The following is a 20103-nucleotide window of genomic DNA, read 5'->3' as shown; positions in this document are numbered from 1 at the left end:
AATAATCTCTGTTACTTAGTTGGTTGAGTTACTTAATAACAAGAAAGAAACCATTACCCCAAGTCAAGACCTGATGTTTTAATTATTCGTCAGGAAATACAAAGCTGTACTGTATTGACAATAAGACAGTGTAGCACGTCTTCACCAATGAAAAGATTTGTCCTGGTGGTCTAGTGTGTTGGTGGAACAGTGTCATGATGATGTCTCATTTATTTTCTGTTTATTGGTTATTTTTCTTGTCTCTTACTGTAGAAATGACTGACTGAAGTCCGTGCTGCTGCTTGTACTTTGTATTGTGCATTAATGCAATGTTGAATATTAGTGCAATATTTTATGGTGCCAATGTTTGGAGGTTATTTAGTTTAAATTGAATGAATAGCAATATTGCAATATTTTGAGCTCCATGTAGTAATTGTAAAGTTTCTCAGGTAGCTGTTTGAAACAAATAAGTTAAGCCAGAGACATGTGCCTTAACAAGTCTTTTTTTCATTTTAAAAGTATGAGTCCTTGAGCTATGTTGGCTTATCCTTGGGATTTGTAGATTCTCCCACATAGTTTTTCCCACACCTCCAACAGTTTTCGCTTTATTTATTTTATTTAATTGTATGCATTTTTGACCGAGTTGATGGTGAATATTTTTATATCTTGAATTACAAGAGCAGGGAATCTCATCCTGTATGCCAGTTACAGTGCAACACGGATAATAAGCAGCTAATGTGCTTTCTCATCCCATGTATCCTTGGAGAGGCTTAAGGCAAACGCTTCTGCTAATAAACTTTAAATGCCAAGTGTAGTGTTGGAAAGAATTCATTTGTGTACCCTTCAACCATCCCTCACATTATCCCATAATAAATACTATTGTTTTATCATATTATTAAAGACAGTGGCATTTAGGTAGATTTTTATCATGCAATATGTGCTTGAATTGAGATATACTATTTGATGTGAAGTCCGTCCTGCTACACTGAACTCATAATGATTTTACAAGCACAGAACTTATGTCTTATTTAATTTTAAAAGTGAAATGGCTTTGTAATGTGTAAATAAATCAAATAAAATGTTCATTAACTGCTGGTGTCAAACCTCTCTGGGAACCCTACATGCAAAGGCAACTTTTCTGAATGTCTTTTTATTATTATTATTATTTTTTTTTTTAAAGTATAATCTGACTTAACAACATAAAGCAAAAGAGACATGGTACAGTTGTAAAGACTCTCTTTATTGCTCATTTCCGGTTCGGTCGGCAGTACATATGTAATTTTACCCACAATTCCACACTGAAATTCTGACCATCACCAATAAGGCATGCATCTTCCATTAGACCCCTGTCCATCTCCACTACCAAGTCTTCCCTGAGCTTTGAGCTGTTACAAATTTCCTCTCACCTCCTACCTAGTCCAAGTAGTTCTGGAATGTGATTGGGCAAGAGCCATGTGACATAAACTCAAGGGAATCCTGAAGTCTGGGGGGGGGGGGCTTAAGGAAGAACAATAAGCTCTACCTCCACCAACTCCTCCAATCCTGGTCATATTTAAGATGATACTTCGTGGTATCTATACTGTTGTAACAACCACTGATCCAGATGAACCTATATGGTGACACTCCAGACAAAAGTGAAATGACATCCTGTTTCTAACTGACCCACAACTAAATAACTAAATCTTAATGGGTATGCTAGGATACCATTGTAAATTATTTTCCTTATTATTATTATCATTACTGTTATTATCCTTTTAGACTTCTGTGAACCAAAGAGTAAAAAGGCTAACCCCACTGCTTTAGAGTTACAGTGTTTCATTAGAAAACCCTTATGTGAGAAACTGAACTAACACCATGCAAAACAAAAGAATAGTTAGATATAACTGTCCTAAATCCTAACTAAAACTCAGCTGAAAGAGGAACCATAAGCCAATCTCTGCCAGTGTAGTTACCTGGGGTGGGCTGATATAGATGGATACAACTGAATACTGTAATACAATGACAAACAAAGCCTAAATTATACATGACCAAATTACCACATCTGACTTTCATGTTTTTCGGCTCACACAGTGGCAGGTTGTACACGATGGATCAAGAATATCCACCGGCGAAGACTACAATTTCACACGTCTAAAAATACATTTTGATGATGGCAAACTGCACATTGTTTACACTTCCCCTATGACTCTGGAGGCAAGAATCCCCCCTTCCATCTCCAAAATCTCATTGCAGTCACGAGGTTTGCTTGCATTTTTGATATCAGCTTTCAGACGTTATACCCAAGGTACTTCCAGGTGATGGCATACACCATTTTGAGCTACTCTTCCTGGTCAGTAACATAAGGATCTCCTACAGAGCCAAAAGGCAGAATAGTGAGCGATCTAGACTCCTTTAGGCATTCAAAGGCTGCAACGTGATCCTTTTTAAACTCCTTGTTTGAATGAATAGTGTCCGTCGGTCCAACCAATCTCTCTTCTTGCTTGTAGCTGTTATCATTTATTTAAAAAAAAAAAAAAGTGCTCATTGATCATGAGCTTTTTCAAATGTATACAAAATATCCAAAATAAGGAAAAAATAAAATATTGGACTGAGGTACCCTGATGTCTGAGGTAGAGTGTTACAATAAAAATACGCAGATCACTTTTTTTGACCAATCACAGGCCACTATACTGACATGCGCTGTTCACGTTTGGCCAAAGGTAGATAAGCATGCTGGCATGTGCACTGCTCACTCCCCAACATGGTGGTTGGTTGCTTAGGCTGGGCTGTTAAAATGGCCATATTTAAAAATAGGAAATATATAAATCCAAACCTTCCTTTATATACCTATATATAACTACCTGGTAATCTGGAAAACTACCCGGGACTTTTTGTATTTATTTTAAAAAATTTCACACAGCCATCCAAATATGCCTTTTTTGCGGAAGATAGGCGGCTTTATCTCCCATTTTAGTGACTTTAGTACTATTCACCTCTTCACAAGTCTCTTTTTACCACATCCATAATTTTATCAGCAAACAAAAACACCTCAGGCCATGTCTCCTATGAAGTAGATTAAGAGGAAAAAACCCTGCAAAAAAAAAAAAGAAAACCGACTGTGATTTTTGCTTACGTTTATATATGCATCATCTAAGCTTTTAATAAATATCTCACCACTCTTTCTATATAAATATACAAACACAAACACTCACAGTGGTATGAAGAAGGCTGTGTGTGTTAGTGTTTTCTTTTGGGGTGGCTGGGGGGTTGGGGTGAGGAGCAGCAGAACGTTTGCACACTAAGGGAGAGGGTCCATGCAGTAGACCCCGTAGCTCTACGGCAGAGAGAGAGAAACCAGCGCGAGGACAGCGGACGCCCTCGCAGTAAAGAGTTGCTCTGCCTTCACGTTTGACATTTATGTCCTATTCTCTTTAAAGGCAGTGGCACACTGTACATTCAAGGGCGTAAAAAACAGCCTTGTTGTGATGAAATGCCACTAGGCTTATAAATCTGGCAACAAAAAAAAAACACATCTTAACAAGACAAGAACAGCTGTGAGGTCTCAATTTAGGAGGAAACGACCAAAAAAATGGCTGTCAGCTTGTTCATTTTTTTTCTGTTTCTTTTCTTTACTTTTCTGTCTTGGGCAGACAATATCATCAATAAGATTTTTTTCTCTAATTAATTTTCCTAGTACTGAATTGCCAATTTTGCCTTCGCTAATGTTTCAAGTGAGTGAGACATAGAGAGACCCAGCGAAAGGAACCTGACGCCAGACTACAGACTACACAAGGTGAAATGTACCCAAACCTGGCCAGCTGTCTGGGATTTCCAATGTTGGCACATGTGCTGCCATCAGGAGGAAAACACTACACTAGTTAATGATGTCTCTAAAGTTTTTATATGTAAAAACATTTCTTATTTTCTTTTATAGGAGAGTAAGTCTCTCTGAATAAAATATTTGAAGCCTTTTTTCCACTGCAGCTAACACACAAAGGTCTAATTTGAAAGTACAAACACTTACTTCAACATTCTGGTTAAGCCTATCCTTTGTAATGACACTATGGTTAACACTATAGAATCTATGTTTAATACTTTGAAAACGTACCAGCTCTGTAATCTCTAATATAAAAAAAAAAACACTGACAGCTTTGTCCTCATAATTTCACAGGTCACCATTCTCATTTCTTGAAAATAAACCACCAAACCTCTTTTAAATTCTCACATTTGTATGTGCACGCTCCCTACATACATGAGCTTGAATGCATTATTTTAATGCTGTAAAGTAAATCTACGCTTCCTCTCCTTGGAGAGAGCTACATTCTCAAACCGTTGAGAAAGACTCAGCGACCCCCGTGTGGCTGAACCATCAACAGTCCATAATGACAACACGTCAGTAAGAAAATAATATATATATACACACATACATGGATATACATACAATTTTCGGTCACTATCTCTGTTTATCCTGCTCAAGACAGTAGAGACACCACTGGTCGTTTTCTCTTGCCGCTCTCCTTTCAGTGCCGTGCCTAACCAGTTCATGTCTCCCCAGCATTCCCCATTCCTTGTGAGGCTCTTTGGTTTGGTTCTCTCTATTGCGGTCACTCTTGGTCATCTGCTGCAAACACTCTCTCTCTTTCTCTCTCTCTCTCTTCCTCGTCTCCTGTTCGGTCTCCAGTTGTGGAGTGAGGGGGTACATTCATGGACTGCTGCTGGCTGGTCGTTGCCTTTCCAGGTCACTTTGACTGGTGTGGTGGCGGCGGTGGCGGTGCTTGATGTTGCTTCTGCTCCTGTAGCTTCACCTGCTGGATAATCTCTCGGATTTTCCTCTGTGCAGTCTGTTTAGAAAACACACACACACATACACACACACACATATGCAAACACACATATGTATCAAACATCAACACATCATCACAACATCAAACACAAACAGTCAAAAAAGACATACAGTGAGAAATGTCACATCACACACTCTAAGAGCCTGAGTTCGGCGGCAATACAGGTAGCGGGAAGCTACTGTACCTCAAGTCGGGGACTTTGAAATGGACGAGACCTTTCTGGTGAAGTGAATTTGAATAAACCAATCACGTGCAACCAGTGTTAAATTCTGATCTATCTATCTATCTTTTATTAATTAACTTCGGCCTGACTGCCCCCTTTGTGCGTCTGACTTCACTCTGGCCACAGTACGCTTGCACTGTCAGAAAAATACACTGTTTAAAGTTACGCCGCTATCTGTTAAAGGGAATGGCAGATGTCATTCTCATTGGTTTAAATGATGTTACGCTCAAAACACACCCATGACTGGTTAAGAAACCTAGGAACGCCTTGTTGTGCCATCCGCCCGACGTTTGATAACAAAAACACTCCCAATGTGGATTGGACATCCCACTAAATTTAAATAAGCTTTTCGCCAGTGACCATGCATTTTAGACTGTCATGATAGGGCCCTAAGAGTAGGTCACAATGGACATGGACATCTATCCTATGCACACCCACAGCATGGAAAAAATACCTGACTGGCGAAGAAATGTCCGATGATCTTAACAAACACTTCGTCGTTGTCATCTGGCGTTTGGTCCCGTGGAACGATGACCTCTGCACTGGTGAGGTTTTGTAACTCATTCACCTGCAGGGGGCAACAATGTGCACAGGTGACAAATAAAACATGCTGTACCCCCAACTTTTTTTCATGATTAATGACCATGATTTTAAATGACCAATTTTATTCATCATGAATGTGCACCTACAGAAGCAGCTTCTATTCGTAATGGACCCACTAAAATACATGCAGTATTGCACAGAGGTATTAACAAGTGTGGCTACATCTTGCTCTCTTTCTTTCTCACACACACACACACACACGAATTTGAAATTACACACACACACACACACACACACACACACACACACACACACACACACACACACACACGAATTTGAAATTACACACACACACACACACACACACACACACGAATTTGAAATTACACACACACACACACACACACAACACACACACACACAAACCGTTTTGCCCCCTTTCCCAATGACACGTCCCGCTGCAGACGAGGGTACTTTGATCTGGGTCTCCAGCTTCACCTCTTCCTTGGCCGTGAAGAAGTTCTCCTCCTTGAGCTTCCCAAAGATCCTGCCCTGAGCCTGGGGGGAGGTGCAGTGGGTGAGAGTCAGGGGAGGAACCAGGACCAGTCAGGGGAACATGACAGAGGATGTCGTCCTCGTTCTCAATGTGGAGAAAAGAACACATCTGCATCCATTTCCCACATCGAGAAAGAGTTTTGAATGAAAGGTGGGGGAATAGTCATAAATGCTGTATTTCATTCCCAATGTCTGCAACTGGTCTAATAGCAATCAACTGAACTGCGGCATTGGAACACGGATTCCTGATGTGTTTACTAAACATGATGAACGTAGACAAACAACATTGGCATGGTTAGTGGAAAACCTTCAAACTGTACCTTAAACTGAGCCTCCGGGGGTCCAGTAATGATTACCATCCTCTCAGAGGAGTCTGGGGTGTCTGCTGGAGCAATCTAGAGAGGACAAACAAAACCGTCACAACAACGATTGCTTAAAGCCCACCACACATGGTCGGCGATGCGACAGTCAAACGCGACGATGGAATTCTGTTCATCTCTTTACTACACACACTACTGGCGACATGATCACCCATCGATTCAGTGGAGATACACTGATCAGACAGTTGTTTTGTATTATGACGTATCAAAAATCGCTCTGAAAAATATAAAGGGACCGATTAGAGCGATGCGGCGGCCGTCGTCCCACTTGCCCTATGTGTTGCCCCATTCACTTCAATAGATTCTATTAAATTTTGCCGGTCGCCTGCCATAAATCGCCGTCGCATCGCCGGCCGTGTGTGTAGGCCTTAAGCCCTATTTCCAGACAATAAATCTGTTGTGGATCCGAAAGCAATTTTGTCTCTGTAGAGTCCCTAGAGGCCCTCACCTTGATGGAGGCTCCAGCAAACTGCGCTAGTTCCTTGATGTGCTGTCCTTTCTTCCCGATGAGAGCACCCACAGCCTGGGTGGGGACGAACACGTAGACCACCTCCTGCTCAGGAGCCTGTCGGAGAACACACCTCAGTTCCACTTATATTTACACGTTCTCACACACTAAACACATACATGAGAACACAGTGATGGGGGCGGTCAGATGTTAACTGTTTTCTGTTTGTGTGTGTGTGTGTGTGTGTGTGTGTGTGTGTGTGTGTGTGTGTCTGTGTGTGTGTGTGTGTGCATGCGCGCACGCTTGATCACCATGTGGGCGTTGGAGGGCTGACCCGGACTCCCCTATCCTCTACACTAAAGAGGGATCCCTCATACATATAATCACACACACATACACACACACACACACACACACACACACACACACACACACACACACACACACACACGCGCACACACACACACTTCAGTTTAGCTCCCATAGATCTCCACTCGTGTGAAGAACCCTTCACCCAACACACGGCATTGCCCTCCTTCCTCCAAAAGTGTGCACTTCAAGAGTGAACTCTACATTGCGCAAAGTGCACTCTGCCCCCGGCCCAATCCAAGGGCACTTCCTGAATGCCCCCTCCACAGATCTGAAATGGCACTGGACTCTGCTACAGCGTTCCCACGCATGACCAGATGGCGACCTGGAGATGATGATGCTCCTCCTTGCGCCTGCTCTCATAACAGTGCTTCACACGGAATTTACCATAAGCATTTACAGCATTGGCTGTGCTGACAGGATCTCTGTGTGGCTTTTGGATACAAGGCTACAGCTACAGGTGAACCTCCCCACATAGGCACTGACATGAGGGCAGTTCACTCCGCTTTTGACGTTCGATTACATTAGATTCCGTTGTTTTCAATACAAGCCCTCACAACCCTTTCGCCGCCACTATGTAGATTATGAATCAGTTTTATTTCTGATTTCTATTCTATGTTTTGTCGGCGCCACTCAATCAAATCAATCGTTTATCCAATGCTTTTCAGTTGAAAATTTCAGCGCTTATGTACATAGGCAAGTTGCTGAAAGTGTCGGCACACTGATATCAGCGGTTATGAGTGGAGGCATCTCCAGCACACGAGGAATGATTCCTCATTATATGATTTTTACTACTGATTGTCTAGTATGCATGGGGTGTGGTGGACCAGTGGTAACTTTGGATAAACATATATGCAAAAGACCTGTAACTTTACTTTATGTAGGAAAATAAAACAATAACTATTGCAAAGTGTGTGTGTGTGTGTGTGTGTGTGTGTGTGTGTTTTGACACTAAAATGCTATTGCAGAAACTTAGAAGCTTGATAGAATTGGTTGTGAAAATTGGTTATGTCATAAATTGGATATGTCAATAAATTATGTTGGCTACTCACTGAAGGCCATTTTTACTGTAACTATTACTTATAGTGTTCTGTGACTTCTTACAAAAAATAAATGATTGCAGCAGATTTGATGAGAAAATATGACCTTGGCCCAAATTTTCGAAAGTTCACCAGAAACCTGACATTTCTGTAAGGGACAAAACAGATAACCACAAAGGTAGTTCTGCCAGTGTTTGGCTAAATATAGGCTGCAATCATGCCCACAAGAGAGACTTTAGCCATATGCTTAAGGTCTCAGGGCTAGATGTACTAACATATTTGCACCGCCATGAGGCATAATTTCCTCACAACCTGTGCATAAAAAAACATGGCATGGTAGGTACAAACAGGCCGCACTTGCCTGTTGCAGGAGCGGAGAATGGAAAGTTGCGCTTTTCGGTGTCATACATATGCATTTATGGAAAGGGTCACAGGAAAAGTGGGAGTTTTGTGTAAAAAGATGTAAAAGTGAAGTAAAATGTGCCTAATTCCCCTGTATGTACGAAAACTGCCTGTAAAAGCGCATTTCTATTTTGCGGTGAAATATTTCGGCTTTTTTAAAGCAGGTGTAATCCAAATCCCGGTTACAGTATGTACATTAGGCTGTCAATCTTGTACCACCCTTGAAGAGAGCGGCTTGCTGCAAGTTTGATGTTAATCAATAAATGGATTTATTTAACTAATTAACTAATTCAACTAATTAATTAATTATTTAACACCATTTCCCTAGGCTGTTTTAGCCTGGCCTCCGCCTGCCTACGTACTTCCGCTCGATTTCTTTTCCCTACAGTACTCCGCCTGGAATAGCTCTCGTTCACTTCGTTTACTTCGGCAACTTTTCTCTGAACCAACCAGTGAACAGAGGGCGTTCCTGAGATCGATTACGAAAGTTGCAAACCTATCGTTATCGTTGTGTCCCCCTTGGTTAACATACGTCATTACCGTTATATAACGTTAACGTTAGTGAGTGAACTCCAATGATTTCAAACTTCAGACAAGCGTCCACCAACCAGGAAATAAACGTTTGCCAATGGATCTAGACCAGACTCTCTGCGAAGTCAGAGAGTCTGGTATCCAGGCTAAGGCTATTTATCCATTTATACAAACAAAGCAAGTTTTCTTTGCCTCAAAATAAAGTGTTGGTGTTATTATTACACTTTTTTTGGTGTTATAATCTGACATGGAGATTGATTATGCTACGTAGACATCCAACAAACTTAATTAAGACAAGATTCAATTATCTCACACAGTTTGACACATAATAATCTCATGAGACTGTGTATGACACTGTGTGCAGTAGGCTGTAAAGGAGAGGGGAGGAGAGTGAGGATGAGGACTTACTGTGAGTTGGTGTGGAAGGCTTCCCACTGGGGTTGTACCGTAGAGACCTCCCATGGGTGATGAAAGACCCTTGCAGTGAAAGCGAAGGAGAGAGAGAGAGAGAGAAAGAAGAGAGAAAGAAGAGACAGAGAGTAAATATGATTAAAAACAGAGGAAAGAAAGTGAGATGGCAGAAAAAAGAGAGAGAAAAATGACAAAACAGAGAAGAGAGAAAGAAAGAGAGATGACAAAACAGAGAGAGGAGAGAAAGAGAGAGAAGAGAGAAATGTCAGAATGAACCGTTCACTAAGCCAGACTACACAGAACCAGACTGCAAGTTATCCATGTGTGTGTCACAGCTTCTGGGAGGCTTGATAGACTTTGTTTATGAACTGCACAAACACACAAACACAAACAAAAACACACACACATACACAAATAAACATACACACACACATCTAAACACACAAATCCAGACCTAAGCAAATAAACAAATGAAGGAAAAGCAAACATACCACACAGACATGCACACACTTGCAAACACACAAACAGACAGACAGACAGACAGACAGACAGACAGACACACACACACACACACACACACACACACACACACACACACACACACACACTAAACATCGAATGTTAGTCAGTAGTTGGAGTGTTTAGTTGAGGCAGATAGCATTCACACTGCTTGAGGTGAGTCAGCCTCAGTAGGGAGAGGAACTTTACACCCCGCCCCACCCCGCCCCACCCCACCCTCCTACCCTGCCTGCCTCCCATCCCCATTTCTCTACCTCACTGGCTCTTCCTGGAACTGGTCTACCTAATAATCACCCTAACACACAAACACAGGACCAACACGTAGACCACCTCCTGCTCAGGAGCCTGTCGGAGAACACACCTCAGTTCCACTTATATTTACACGTTCTCACACACCAAACACATACATGAGAACACAATGATGGTGGCGGTCAGGTGTAAACAGTTTTCTGTGTGTGTGTGTGTGTGTGTGTGTGTGTGTGTGTGTGTGTGTGTGTGTGTGACGTAATTTGTCCAGAGTTGTTGTGATCAGACGATTGTTGACTATTTGAGTCATCAGTTTCTTGAGAACTTTAACCATCCAATCGGATAACAAAAAGCTGTGATGTGGTGTGAAAGCGGTTTGTGTGCAGTTCAACTGGGTACCGTGTAAGCGGTTTTCTCAAGAAACTTGAAGTTGGTGTGAGAGGGAGTGTATTGTGTGTGTGAGCAACCTACACATTACTCATCTTGCACTGGATCATCCTGCCTGAATCTCTATGAGAGAGAGTCAGTCCATGAAAATATGTGCGTCTGTGAGTGTGCGTGTGTGTTTGTGTGTGTAAGTGTGCATGTGTGTGTTTGTGTGTGTTTGTGTGTGTAAGTGTGCATGTGTGTGTGTGTGTGCGTAGATGTAGACCATGGCACACTGTCTCTCACCAGGAAGGGGTTGTATCCGGCCGCAGGGCTTTGCATGGGCGCGTGGACATGGGGGCTGCCAGAGGAGGGCAACAGGGGCACGCTGGACGAGAAGATGCCCAGAGCGTTCAGATTGAGCCCCGGGATGAGGTTAGTCTGCTGCTGCACCACACCAGAGACACAGAGCAGAAGGGGTGAAGAGGAGAGGAAGAAGGGAGGGAGAGAGGGAGAGGGAGAAGAGAGAGGGAGAGACACATGAACAAAAACAAGTTCTGCATCTCTATTTTTTGTGCTAGTCAATTGCAAGGTTGGTGTATGCCCAATGCGGTATGTGTGTGTGTGTGTGTGTGTGTGTTAGTAGGTTCTCTTGACCAGAAACAATAAAGGGCATAAACCACTACAATAAGCACAGAGAATACACGTGCACAAGTGTTAAATGCTGTTATAATATGCTGTAAATCAGTAGCATTGTGCTGTCAGACATTGACAGATCTGAGTAATTACCACCGAGCTCCACTAGATGGCTCCCTCCTATTGGCTGACTTGTTGGTGGTTGGTGGGAACGAAGGCCACTGAGTGAGAAGAGTTTCTCCCCCCAGTAACCTCCTCATTGATATATTACAGGAAACACAACGACTGCTTTTTAATGTCCTACAGGATACTCTGTGTGTGTGTGTGTGTGTGTGTGTGTGTGTGTGTGTGTGTGTGTGTGTGTGTGTGTGTGTGTGTGTGTGTGTGTGCGTAGGTGTGTGTGTGTGTGTGTGTGTGTGCGTAGGTGGGTGTTGGTTGGGTTTGGAAAACAGGACACATATAAAACCTAGTCCTGTAATTACCAGTGTTTATAAAGGACAGACGGTGAAGGTGTGTAGAGTGTGTGCCAACGGATGAATTGATGTTTGTACACATCCTGACGGCAATCTGCCAAGGCACTGTTCTTCGTGTGTGTGTGTGTGTGTGTTTGTTTGTGGGTGTGCGTGTGTGCATACGTGTATGTGTGTGTGTGTGTGTGTGTGTCCTTGTGTGAGTGTGTGTACTTGTACTTGTGTGTACATGTACTTGTGTGTCATACCTAGAGGCAGGCGACGTAGGCAGAACATTCTGTTTGGCTTTGTTTGGAGAGCTCTGGTATTTGGGTGTAACAGCTTGATTGCTCAAGACATTTTGTTTTGTTTCGTTTTTTTTTTGCTCTGCTATCAGGAAGAGACTCACGGGAGCACTTCAGATTATTCACAAAAATACGTTATGACATAGGACAAAAACACACAAATCTAAGCATGTGCTCCAATAATGTTCTTGAACCTATTTATAATATATATTTATGTATAATTTTATATTAATATATTTATGGGCCAATTTCTAATATGAATTGTATGTTTCACACCACCGTCATGAAACGTAACAAAATGCTTCAAACAATATTGGTTGATAAGGTGGAGCAGGACAGAGCTGAACAGCTGGAGGGTACATATTTGTTTCCCTAATTGAACAGTCTTTGTACAGATTTCTGCTTACACATTACAGCTGATTCAATGTGCACAATTCCAAAAACACAAACCTGAGATGTGTGTGTGTGTGTGAGAGAGAGAGTTCATGTATGCATGTACATACGTTTAGAGTAGCAACGTCGTTCTCATAAGCCTCTCTGAGCTTCCTCATGATCTCCACCTCTGCGTTGCAGCACTCCTCCACCCCCCCTCGCACTGTGATGGTACGCTCTGGGTTGTAGATGGTCAAATCCTGCAAACTGCACACACAAACATACAGTAGTTGATATACAGTACAAGGACAGAGACCAAGACATAGGGAGATTAGTAAACTGCAGAATATGACGTATGGATTCTTCCATCGAGTGAACAAATGGATTCTTCTTCTTCATGGTTCAAATCATGATGGATTAAGCTGCTGGATGACCTCCAGATGGTTACTACTGAATTTCAATTTAATCTGTATTCCTGAGTTCATATAGGCTGACGAGCCAGACCCACATCAAGATGTAGTAGGGTCTGGGAACTCACCATGCGTAGTGCTCAATCCGAGGGGCGGGATAAACGGTTGTCTTTCAAATTCCCTGTGCACGCAATAGGATAGCGCTACAACTCATGAATCCCATGCGTTTTCCCACTAGTGGAGCTAGTTGGCTAGTTTATCAAACTTTTGCCAACTTAAAAAAAGCTTAACTCGTGTCGCGCTGTTTGCCAGCAGCAGCATCCATCTTCTTTGTTTTCAAGTAGCAGGGAATTTACGCGGAACCGTCGCAACTCTGCCATCATTACGTTAAGCCCGCCCACCGACTCTATACACGATATGATTGGCCTGATCGAAGTTTAATTTTTCCAGCTCGCAAGCTAACGGAGAGTTGCTAGACTACCCTGGCAGCAAATTACATTTGCTGCTGCTAGGGTGTGTCTAGATTTCTAGGCTAGGGTTCATATAGCTAGTTAATAAATTAGAGCATGTTTCATGAATTAGGGATTTCTTAGTATTTCTTTCCCAGATTTAGATCATATGTAGGCCTAGTTCTTGCATAGGTCTATCAGAACATGCATTATATTGTCAAATCATCAGATTCAAATGCCATCAAAGTGAAGAATGTCATTTTCAGGGCCATATTTTTTGACCATATACGTATACTGAAAAAGGATTAACATCCTTTGAAAATCCGATGAAAATCAAGGATGTTGTTTCTTCTTCATTATGAAACAATTCTATGAACAAAGAAATCCTTTTTTAAATGGACTTTGAAAAGTGAGGTACTGATAAAGATTCTACAGAGAAACTGTCCTGACTGGCCTTGCAGTGACCAAGTCAAAAAGAGGAAAAGAAATTCACAAAAAGAAAAAGTTCCAAGGCACTCTGTTTCAAAATAGTTTAAAAGCCTTTATTTTCATGGTCATTTAAAACCTTTTCCTTCATTTGGATTATCAGTTTCCCACCCAAAGAGCACCTCAAATATACAGCTTTGAGTCTGGGAAACGCTCCCCTAATATCACTCAATTTATTGGATATTCTGTCACATTTACATGGCACACTTACCCTTAAAGCAACACCAAAGAGTTTTTTATACCTTAAAATAATGTTTCCAAAATCGTTTCAGTGGTTCATCAACTCGTAACAGGGTGAACGGCAATTCTGCATTCGCTTCGTGGCCCTCTATCGGCTATAACCGCACTATGTAAGTTTGCCAGATCGGGTAGCGGATCTGTAGTTAGATGGAATAAGACATAAGAAACTACACATTTGACTTGCATCTGATGTCGCAATACATCGTACTTTTATAAGTCATGCAAAATATTCTACCTTGTCTGTAGACATCTTTATTTGCAAAGCCGGTGCTGGATAAACAAATAGCGTGCGTGCGACAGAGGGAAAGTTCTTTGGTGTTGCTTTAATACTGTTTATTTCAAATACCTGCTTTGAAAGAGACAATAGCAAAGCTGATGATACATGGGGCAACTTTTTTAGCAATATTGCAATATTTTTGAGCAATGTTCCTCATTGTTGTGGTTCTGGCATGCTCCCACTGATATTGGGCAACAATTTATTTTCTGGAAAACTTTAATCCCTTAGCTAGGTTGGTCCCTAGGCAAATCGTCAAGATCATCTAATCACAATAAATCTAACTGGTTATGTGGTTGCCCAGCAACATTGCTGAAAAAGTTGCTCCAGGTATCATCACCTTATAGGTTGTATCAGCGATTTCAGGCCCAAAAAAGGCCCAAACATAAATGATCACATTCATCTAATCTTTCCTAACGATCCACTAGCTGTCTGCCCCATAAGCAGGCCGTCAAAAAAACGCGTCTCTGTAGGCACCGAGATCTGTACACAAAAACAATTGCTACCAACAAGGGTTGGCAACCCAATCAAAAGCAAAATAAAGTGTTTCAACCAATAACCGGCGAGATGCGCGTTTAGGAGAGTTTTAATTGCACGGGAGGGAGGGGGAGGGAGTAGCGAACTAGCTCTCTGTTTTGTTTGAACATCAACAGTGACGTATCCCCGCTATCGCTGATACAACCTTTAAGGGTAAGTGTGCCATGGAAATGTGACACTTTACAGTATATGGAAGTCTGGTTCCTTCGTGCTCCAAAGGGGATCAAGAGTGAGCTCTTACGAAGAGATGGTGATTTTGGTCCCCGAGTCCTGCTCGATCTTCTTCAGGTTGCGGCCCTCCTTCCCGATGAGTCTCCCCACCAGACTGTTATGAGCCAGAATCTTCAGAGGCACCTCCTCAGCCCTGGAGAGACAGACAGACAGACAGAGAGTTAGAGACAAACACAGCTAATGTTCCCTGGAGTTCTCTGATGACAGCTGGTGGTACGTAGCAGTTGGGGGAGGTCAATGGTAGAGCACAACTACAGATTTCCAAATGAGGGGCGCTTGTGTGTACTGTGTGTGTACTAACGAGTTGATGAAGCATGTCAGAAAGATGAAGACAACTGAAGAGAGTAAGAGACAGATGAAACAGGTGAAGGTGAGACAGCTGCAGCAGGGGAAGGTGAGACAGTTCTGGCAGGTGTGATTGAGCTGTGGTAGCGTCACTGTCTGTCAGTCGGTCAGGTGGCATGCATTATGTATATGGCTATGGATAAAGGTGTCCGCTAAATATGTCATCTTTATCTTTTTTAATCAGATGATCAGGTCAAGGTGAGACAGATGAAGGAGATGAGCCAGGTGAAACAGTTCAAGGTGAGACAGGCGGAGTGGGGGTTGGGGGGGGGGGGGTTGGAGGGGTAAGCACTCACGCGTTGGTGTCGTTGGCTTCCTTCTCCATGATGTCGAGGATCATCCGGCAGGCTGAGGAGCAGCCCACAGGGCTGGAGTGGATGGTGATGGCCTTCTCTGCTGCGCCCGCATTCTCCTTACGGTGAATGTCCACCCTGCAAGAGTGTCAAGGAGACGGGGAGACAAATAGCTCATTTTATTTAGATAATAAAACATTGAATCGTTAAATTGTTAACATTTACACAAATTAATTGTTCAATAAATTAATAGTTCTTTCTGTAGAATAATATATGGGCTTTTGCCTTATTGTTGAGACAAGACAGTGAAGACTGACATAAAGCAAAAGCTAAATAGGTATGGGGTTGGATTTGGGACATTAGCCATGGGGCTGAAACGAACCCCAGTCTCCACAGGCACTTCCCCTAACAGCTTACACTTTCAGATCATTATACTCTTAAAACAAACCTTTCACATTCTTTGCCACAAGTTTTATCTCGATGAAAACCCCCTTGTCCTCCTAATTTAAAAAACACTCATAAATAATCTAGCTTCAACAGGCCCCCTATTTTCTCACTCACTTGCACAGGAGAGAGAGATAGAGAGAGAAAGAGAGAGAGAGAGAGAGAGAGAGGGAGGGAGGGAGGATCACAGTGACAACTATAATGTAATAGAGTTATTCTAGTTAGGGGGTTGTGCAGGGTCTGCTTCCCTCCCAGACAGCTCTGAAGGACACTAGACATAAGGTGAGCTGTCACAGCCATGGATCTTAGTCGCCATGGTAGCATGCCCTGCTCCAATCACTGTGTCCCTAGCCCAGTATGAGAAATCCACAATCCACAACATGACAGGGGTCCCATCATGACATTGTAAAATAAGCACTATGTCAATTAATTTGACTCAAGCGTTAAAAATTGTCTAGTTGAAATCGAATTATTAAACACTGTGATTTGGTCTTTCATGTCAATGTTTTGATTCCAGAGAGATATTAAGACAACCAGAGAGATGATATTGTGACAGAGGTAACACGTTTCCTGTATCACTTTCAGATAAACCACAAACAACCACAAACAACCCTTACTTGGACTGCGTCTCTTTGGTAAGGTTCTTGATGGTGAGGCCCTCCTTGCCGATGATGGCCCCCACGAACTGCGTGGGCACCAGCATGCGGAGCGGGAGCTCAGGCTGTCGCTGCCGTTGTTGCCCCCCGGGGCCCCCCGCCGCGCCACTGTAGTCCAGGTGGTCCCCCGTCCTGCCCCGGCTGCCCCTCTGCAGCTTGAGGGCCTGTGGCGGAGACACGGCGTCCGCGTCCAGAATGTATGACACGCCCAGCGAGTGATCCTCCACGGTGTGACCCGTCAGCTTTTCCAGGGCTCTACATGTGGCACAGGTGTGCACACACACACACACATACCCACACACGCACACACACACACACACATACACACACACACACACACACACACAGAGAGAGAGAGAGAGAGAGAGAGAGAGAGAGAGAGAGAGAGAGAGAGAGAGAGAGAGAGAGAGAGAGAGAGAGAGAGAGCCCTTCTGTGTTATGTGAGGAGCTCAAGCCACCTTCAAATCACCATCCTTTAAGTCTGAGCTCTTTAAATAGTCGAACATCCACCACCTTCACCTCCGCAGCCACGTGAATTGATGTGGTGACCAATCAATGCATAGGCCAGCAGTAGCATAGTGGCTAAGGAGCTGGGCTATCATGCAGTAGCCAGAACAGTTGTGCGTTCATATCCCAGCTACCACTAATTGTGCCCTTGAGCAAGGCACTTAACCCTGAGTAGATCTGGGGAGAATGGCCCTTGTAATAATTGACATACGTAAGTCTCTTTGGATAGAAGCATCAGCCAAGTAAGCCATTCCAAAACACACAAAGCCAAAACTTACTTGGTGTGCCAATGCCAACACTATTAAAGCTGGGCACAATTTTTTATCCTGTCCATCCCGGGTCTTCTACAAAAGAATTGCCTAACAGTTACGCCCCTTGTGTTACCCCATTATTTCAAGATAAGATAACAACTGCACAAGGAATAATTCACCATGACAACCTGCATGTGATTGTCAACAAAAGCACTGCAAGCAAATGTCGACAAAGGCAGTGCATGCGATCGTCGACAAAAGCACTGTATGATAGCATTCAAGTAACACTTTTGAAAACAAATGTGATGAAGTAAACTGTGGGAGGCTTTATGAAAGAGAAATTTTGTGCCTTTACCCTTTAAAGCAGTCACAAGCATCAGTGCAGGGTAAGAGCAAGAGAGGGCAGCTGCCATGGGCTGGGTTGGTCATAAATTCATCTGCAACTGCCTTCACGCTTTCATATCACTGAGCAGTTTTAAAGAGGAAAACACATACTGTGTTCCCACAGTGAAAAACATGACCCTTTAATGTTAGAGAAATAAAACAATAACTGGACTAACAAAATGCCCAAAGGCCTGATTTGATCCTGGTCTTTCCTTTAGTTAATTGCTAGCTTTTGGAACAGATCTGCTCAGGCCACCTACTGTGAAATTGCATGTGGTTCTCACTAAGGTCCATAAAATTAGGCATAATCCATGAAATGTCTCATTTGCCTGGGCCATACTTTGTGCCATCTGGCTTCCAAAACCATAAAAAGGTGGCAGTAGTTTGAAACCAAGAATGCCAATGACTCTGTCGCAGCAAAACATGGCATTAAAAGATAATTCTGGCGATTTTTCACATAGATCTCTGATACTTGAGGTCACCGACTACTGTCGGTATACGGGGGGGGAATCGGTCGGTTTTACTAGTTTGAGTTGCTGCAGCCAACAGCTACAGTTGCCAGGCATCTTCAGTTCATGTTCATGCCCCCAGAATGTAGCACTGTAGCATTTAGAGAGAGGATGTTAAGAGATAGAGAGGTAGAGTGATTCAATGGAGGAACAACAGGAAGAAGGGATGACAGAGTACTCACTCTTTAGCCTCCTCCTTAGTTGCGTAAGTGACATTCACCACGGCTGTGTCTGTATCTGTGTTCACTAAAACATCAGAGATGGAGGGAGAAAGAGAGAGAGAGAAGGATGGAGGGAGAGGCAGATGGATAAGAGAGAACAAGAGAGAGGAAGAGAGAAATAAAGAGGTCATGAAGAGCAGACAAAACAACAACAACTCACACAAAGTTTTTAACAGTGATTCATCAGAGCACAGACATAATGACACACAATACAGAGAAGGACTCAATCACTCTCAGAGCATTCTAGAACTTTATATATCTCCACATGTGATTCCATTCCTAGAAAACTCCCCTCTAAGACCCTGTCGATGTTCATTTAATGTTCTGGTTCATAAAGGTCTGCTTATTCAGAATACAACATTAACTACTTCTCCTAAAAGAAGGACATGCATTTCAATGGGCAGCCGTGGCATACTGGTTAGCGCTTCGGACTTGTAACCGGAGGGTTGTCGGTTCGAACCCCAACCAGTAGGCACAGCTGAAGTGCCCTTGAGCAAGGCACCTAACCCCCTCACTGCTCCCCGAGCGCCGCTGTTGTTGCAGGCAGCTCACTGCGCCGGGATTAGTGTGTGCTTCACCTCACTGTGTGTTCACTGTGTGCTGAGTGTTTCACTAATTCACGGATTGGAATAAATGCAGACACCAAATTTCCCTCACAGGATCAAAAGAGTATATATACTTATACTTATTCTTATGAGCTACTTGAACCATACAATACTATTCTTATAACTACTACTATGAGGTAATCCGATTCCATTCCAATTGTTAGACTTCTAAAACGCTTCTCTATGGATGACTGAAGTCCTTAAGTGTGATTGCTCTACAAGCCCATCTCTTTAGAAAACCACTCAACTGTTTTCCTCCAGTGTGTACGCCACCAGAGCTTTAATTTATCACAGTATCAACTGGTTGATGGTCTGGGGCAATTCCACTCACACAGGAAATACAAGATCAAAGCTACAAACACAGACACACACATAAACCACAAACACACACAAGCACACAAAAACACACACACACACACACACACAGGCACACACACACACACACACCCCTTCCTTGAGGGCAACCAGCTCCCTTCAGGATCAAAGTCCAGCATATGGCTCCACAGGAACTGAAAACCATAGTCCAAAATGCACTACTTCCTCAAGTCAAGTGTCTTACCATGCTGTCACACACTGATGCATGCAAACACACGCTATCTCGGATGAAGGGGGTGGTAGAGAGGAAGAGAGAGAAAGAGAGAGAGAGACATACAGACAGAGTTAT

General features: G+C 42.9%; 1 protein-coding gene across 3 annotated transcripts in view; it reads right to left on the bottom strand.

Moving 5' to 3' along the window:
- Nucleotides 1-1198: 1198 nt before the first annotated feature.
- Nucleotides 1199-20103, bottom strand: part of LOC143142513 (insulin-like growth factor 2 mRNA-binding protein 2) — a 45711-nt gene continuing 26806 nt past the window's right edge. For 2 of the 3 annotated variants that reach the window (XM_076303446.1, XM_076303447.1), the window contains 12 exons: nucleotides 18796-18859; nucleotides 16924-17217; nucleotides 15866-16000; nucleotides 15235-15357; nucleotides 12729-12864; nucleotides 11142-11282; nucleotides 9702-9770; nucleotides 6952-7068; nucleotides 6444-6518; nucleotides 5995-6126; nucleotides 5480-5593; nucleotides 1199-4799 (listed from right to left, as the gene is read on the bottom strand). In XM_076303446.1, the coding sequence (XP_076159561.1) occupies nucleotides 4698-4799; nucleotides 5480-5593; nucleotides 5995-6126; nucleotides 6444-6518; nucleotides 6952-7068; nucleotides 9702-9770; nucleotides 11142-11282; nucleotides 12729-12864; nucleotides 15235-15357; nucleotides 15866-16000; nucleotides 16924-17217; nucleotides 18796-18859 (1502 nt within the window). In that variant the 3' untranslated portion in view covers nucleotides 1199-4697. The remainder of the gene's footprint in view (nucleotides 4800-5479; nucleotides 5594-5994; nucleotides 6127-6443; nucleotides 6519-6951; nucleotides 7069-9701; nucleotides 9771-11141; nucleotides 11283-12728; nucleotides 12865-15234; nucleotides 15358-15865; nucleotides 16001-16923; nucleotides 17218-18795; nucleotides 18860-20103) is intronic. The other variant, XM_076303448.1, reaches the window with a different exon arrangement.

The sequence above is a fragment of the Alosa pseudoharengus genome, unplaced genomic scaffold (assembly GCF_046254945.1).
Source record: "Alosa pseudoharengus isolate Yale_2024_CS ecotype anadromous, Long Island Sound unplaced genomic scaffold, YU_APseudo_1.1 YU_APseudo_1.1_scf_24, whole genome shotgun sequence".
NCBI classification, from domain to species: domain Eukaryota; kingdom Metazoa; phylum Chordata; class Actinopteri; order Clupeiformes; family Clupeidae; genus Alosa; species Alosa pseudoharengus.
Note: the sequence above shows the minus strand (reverse complement) of the source record. Positions and strands in the feature narration are given on the sequence as shown.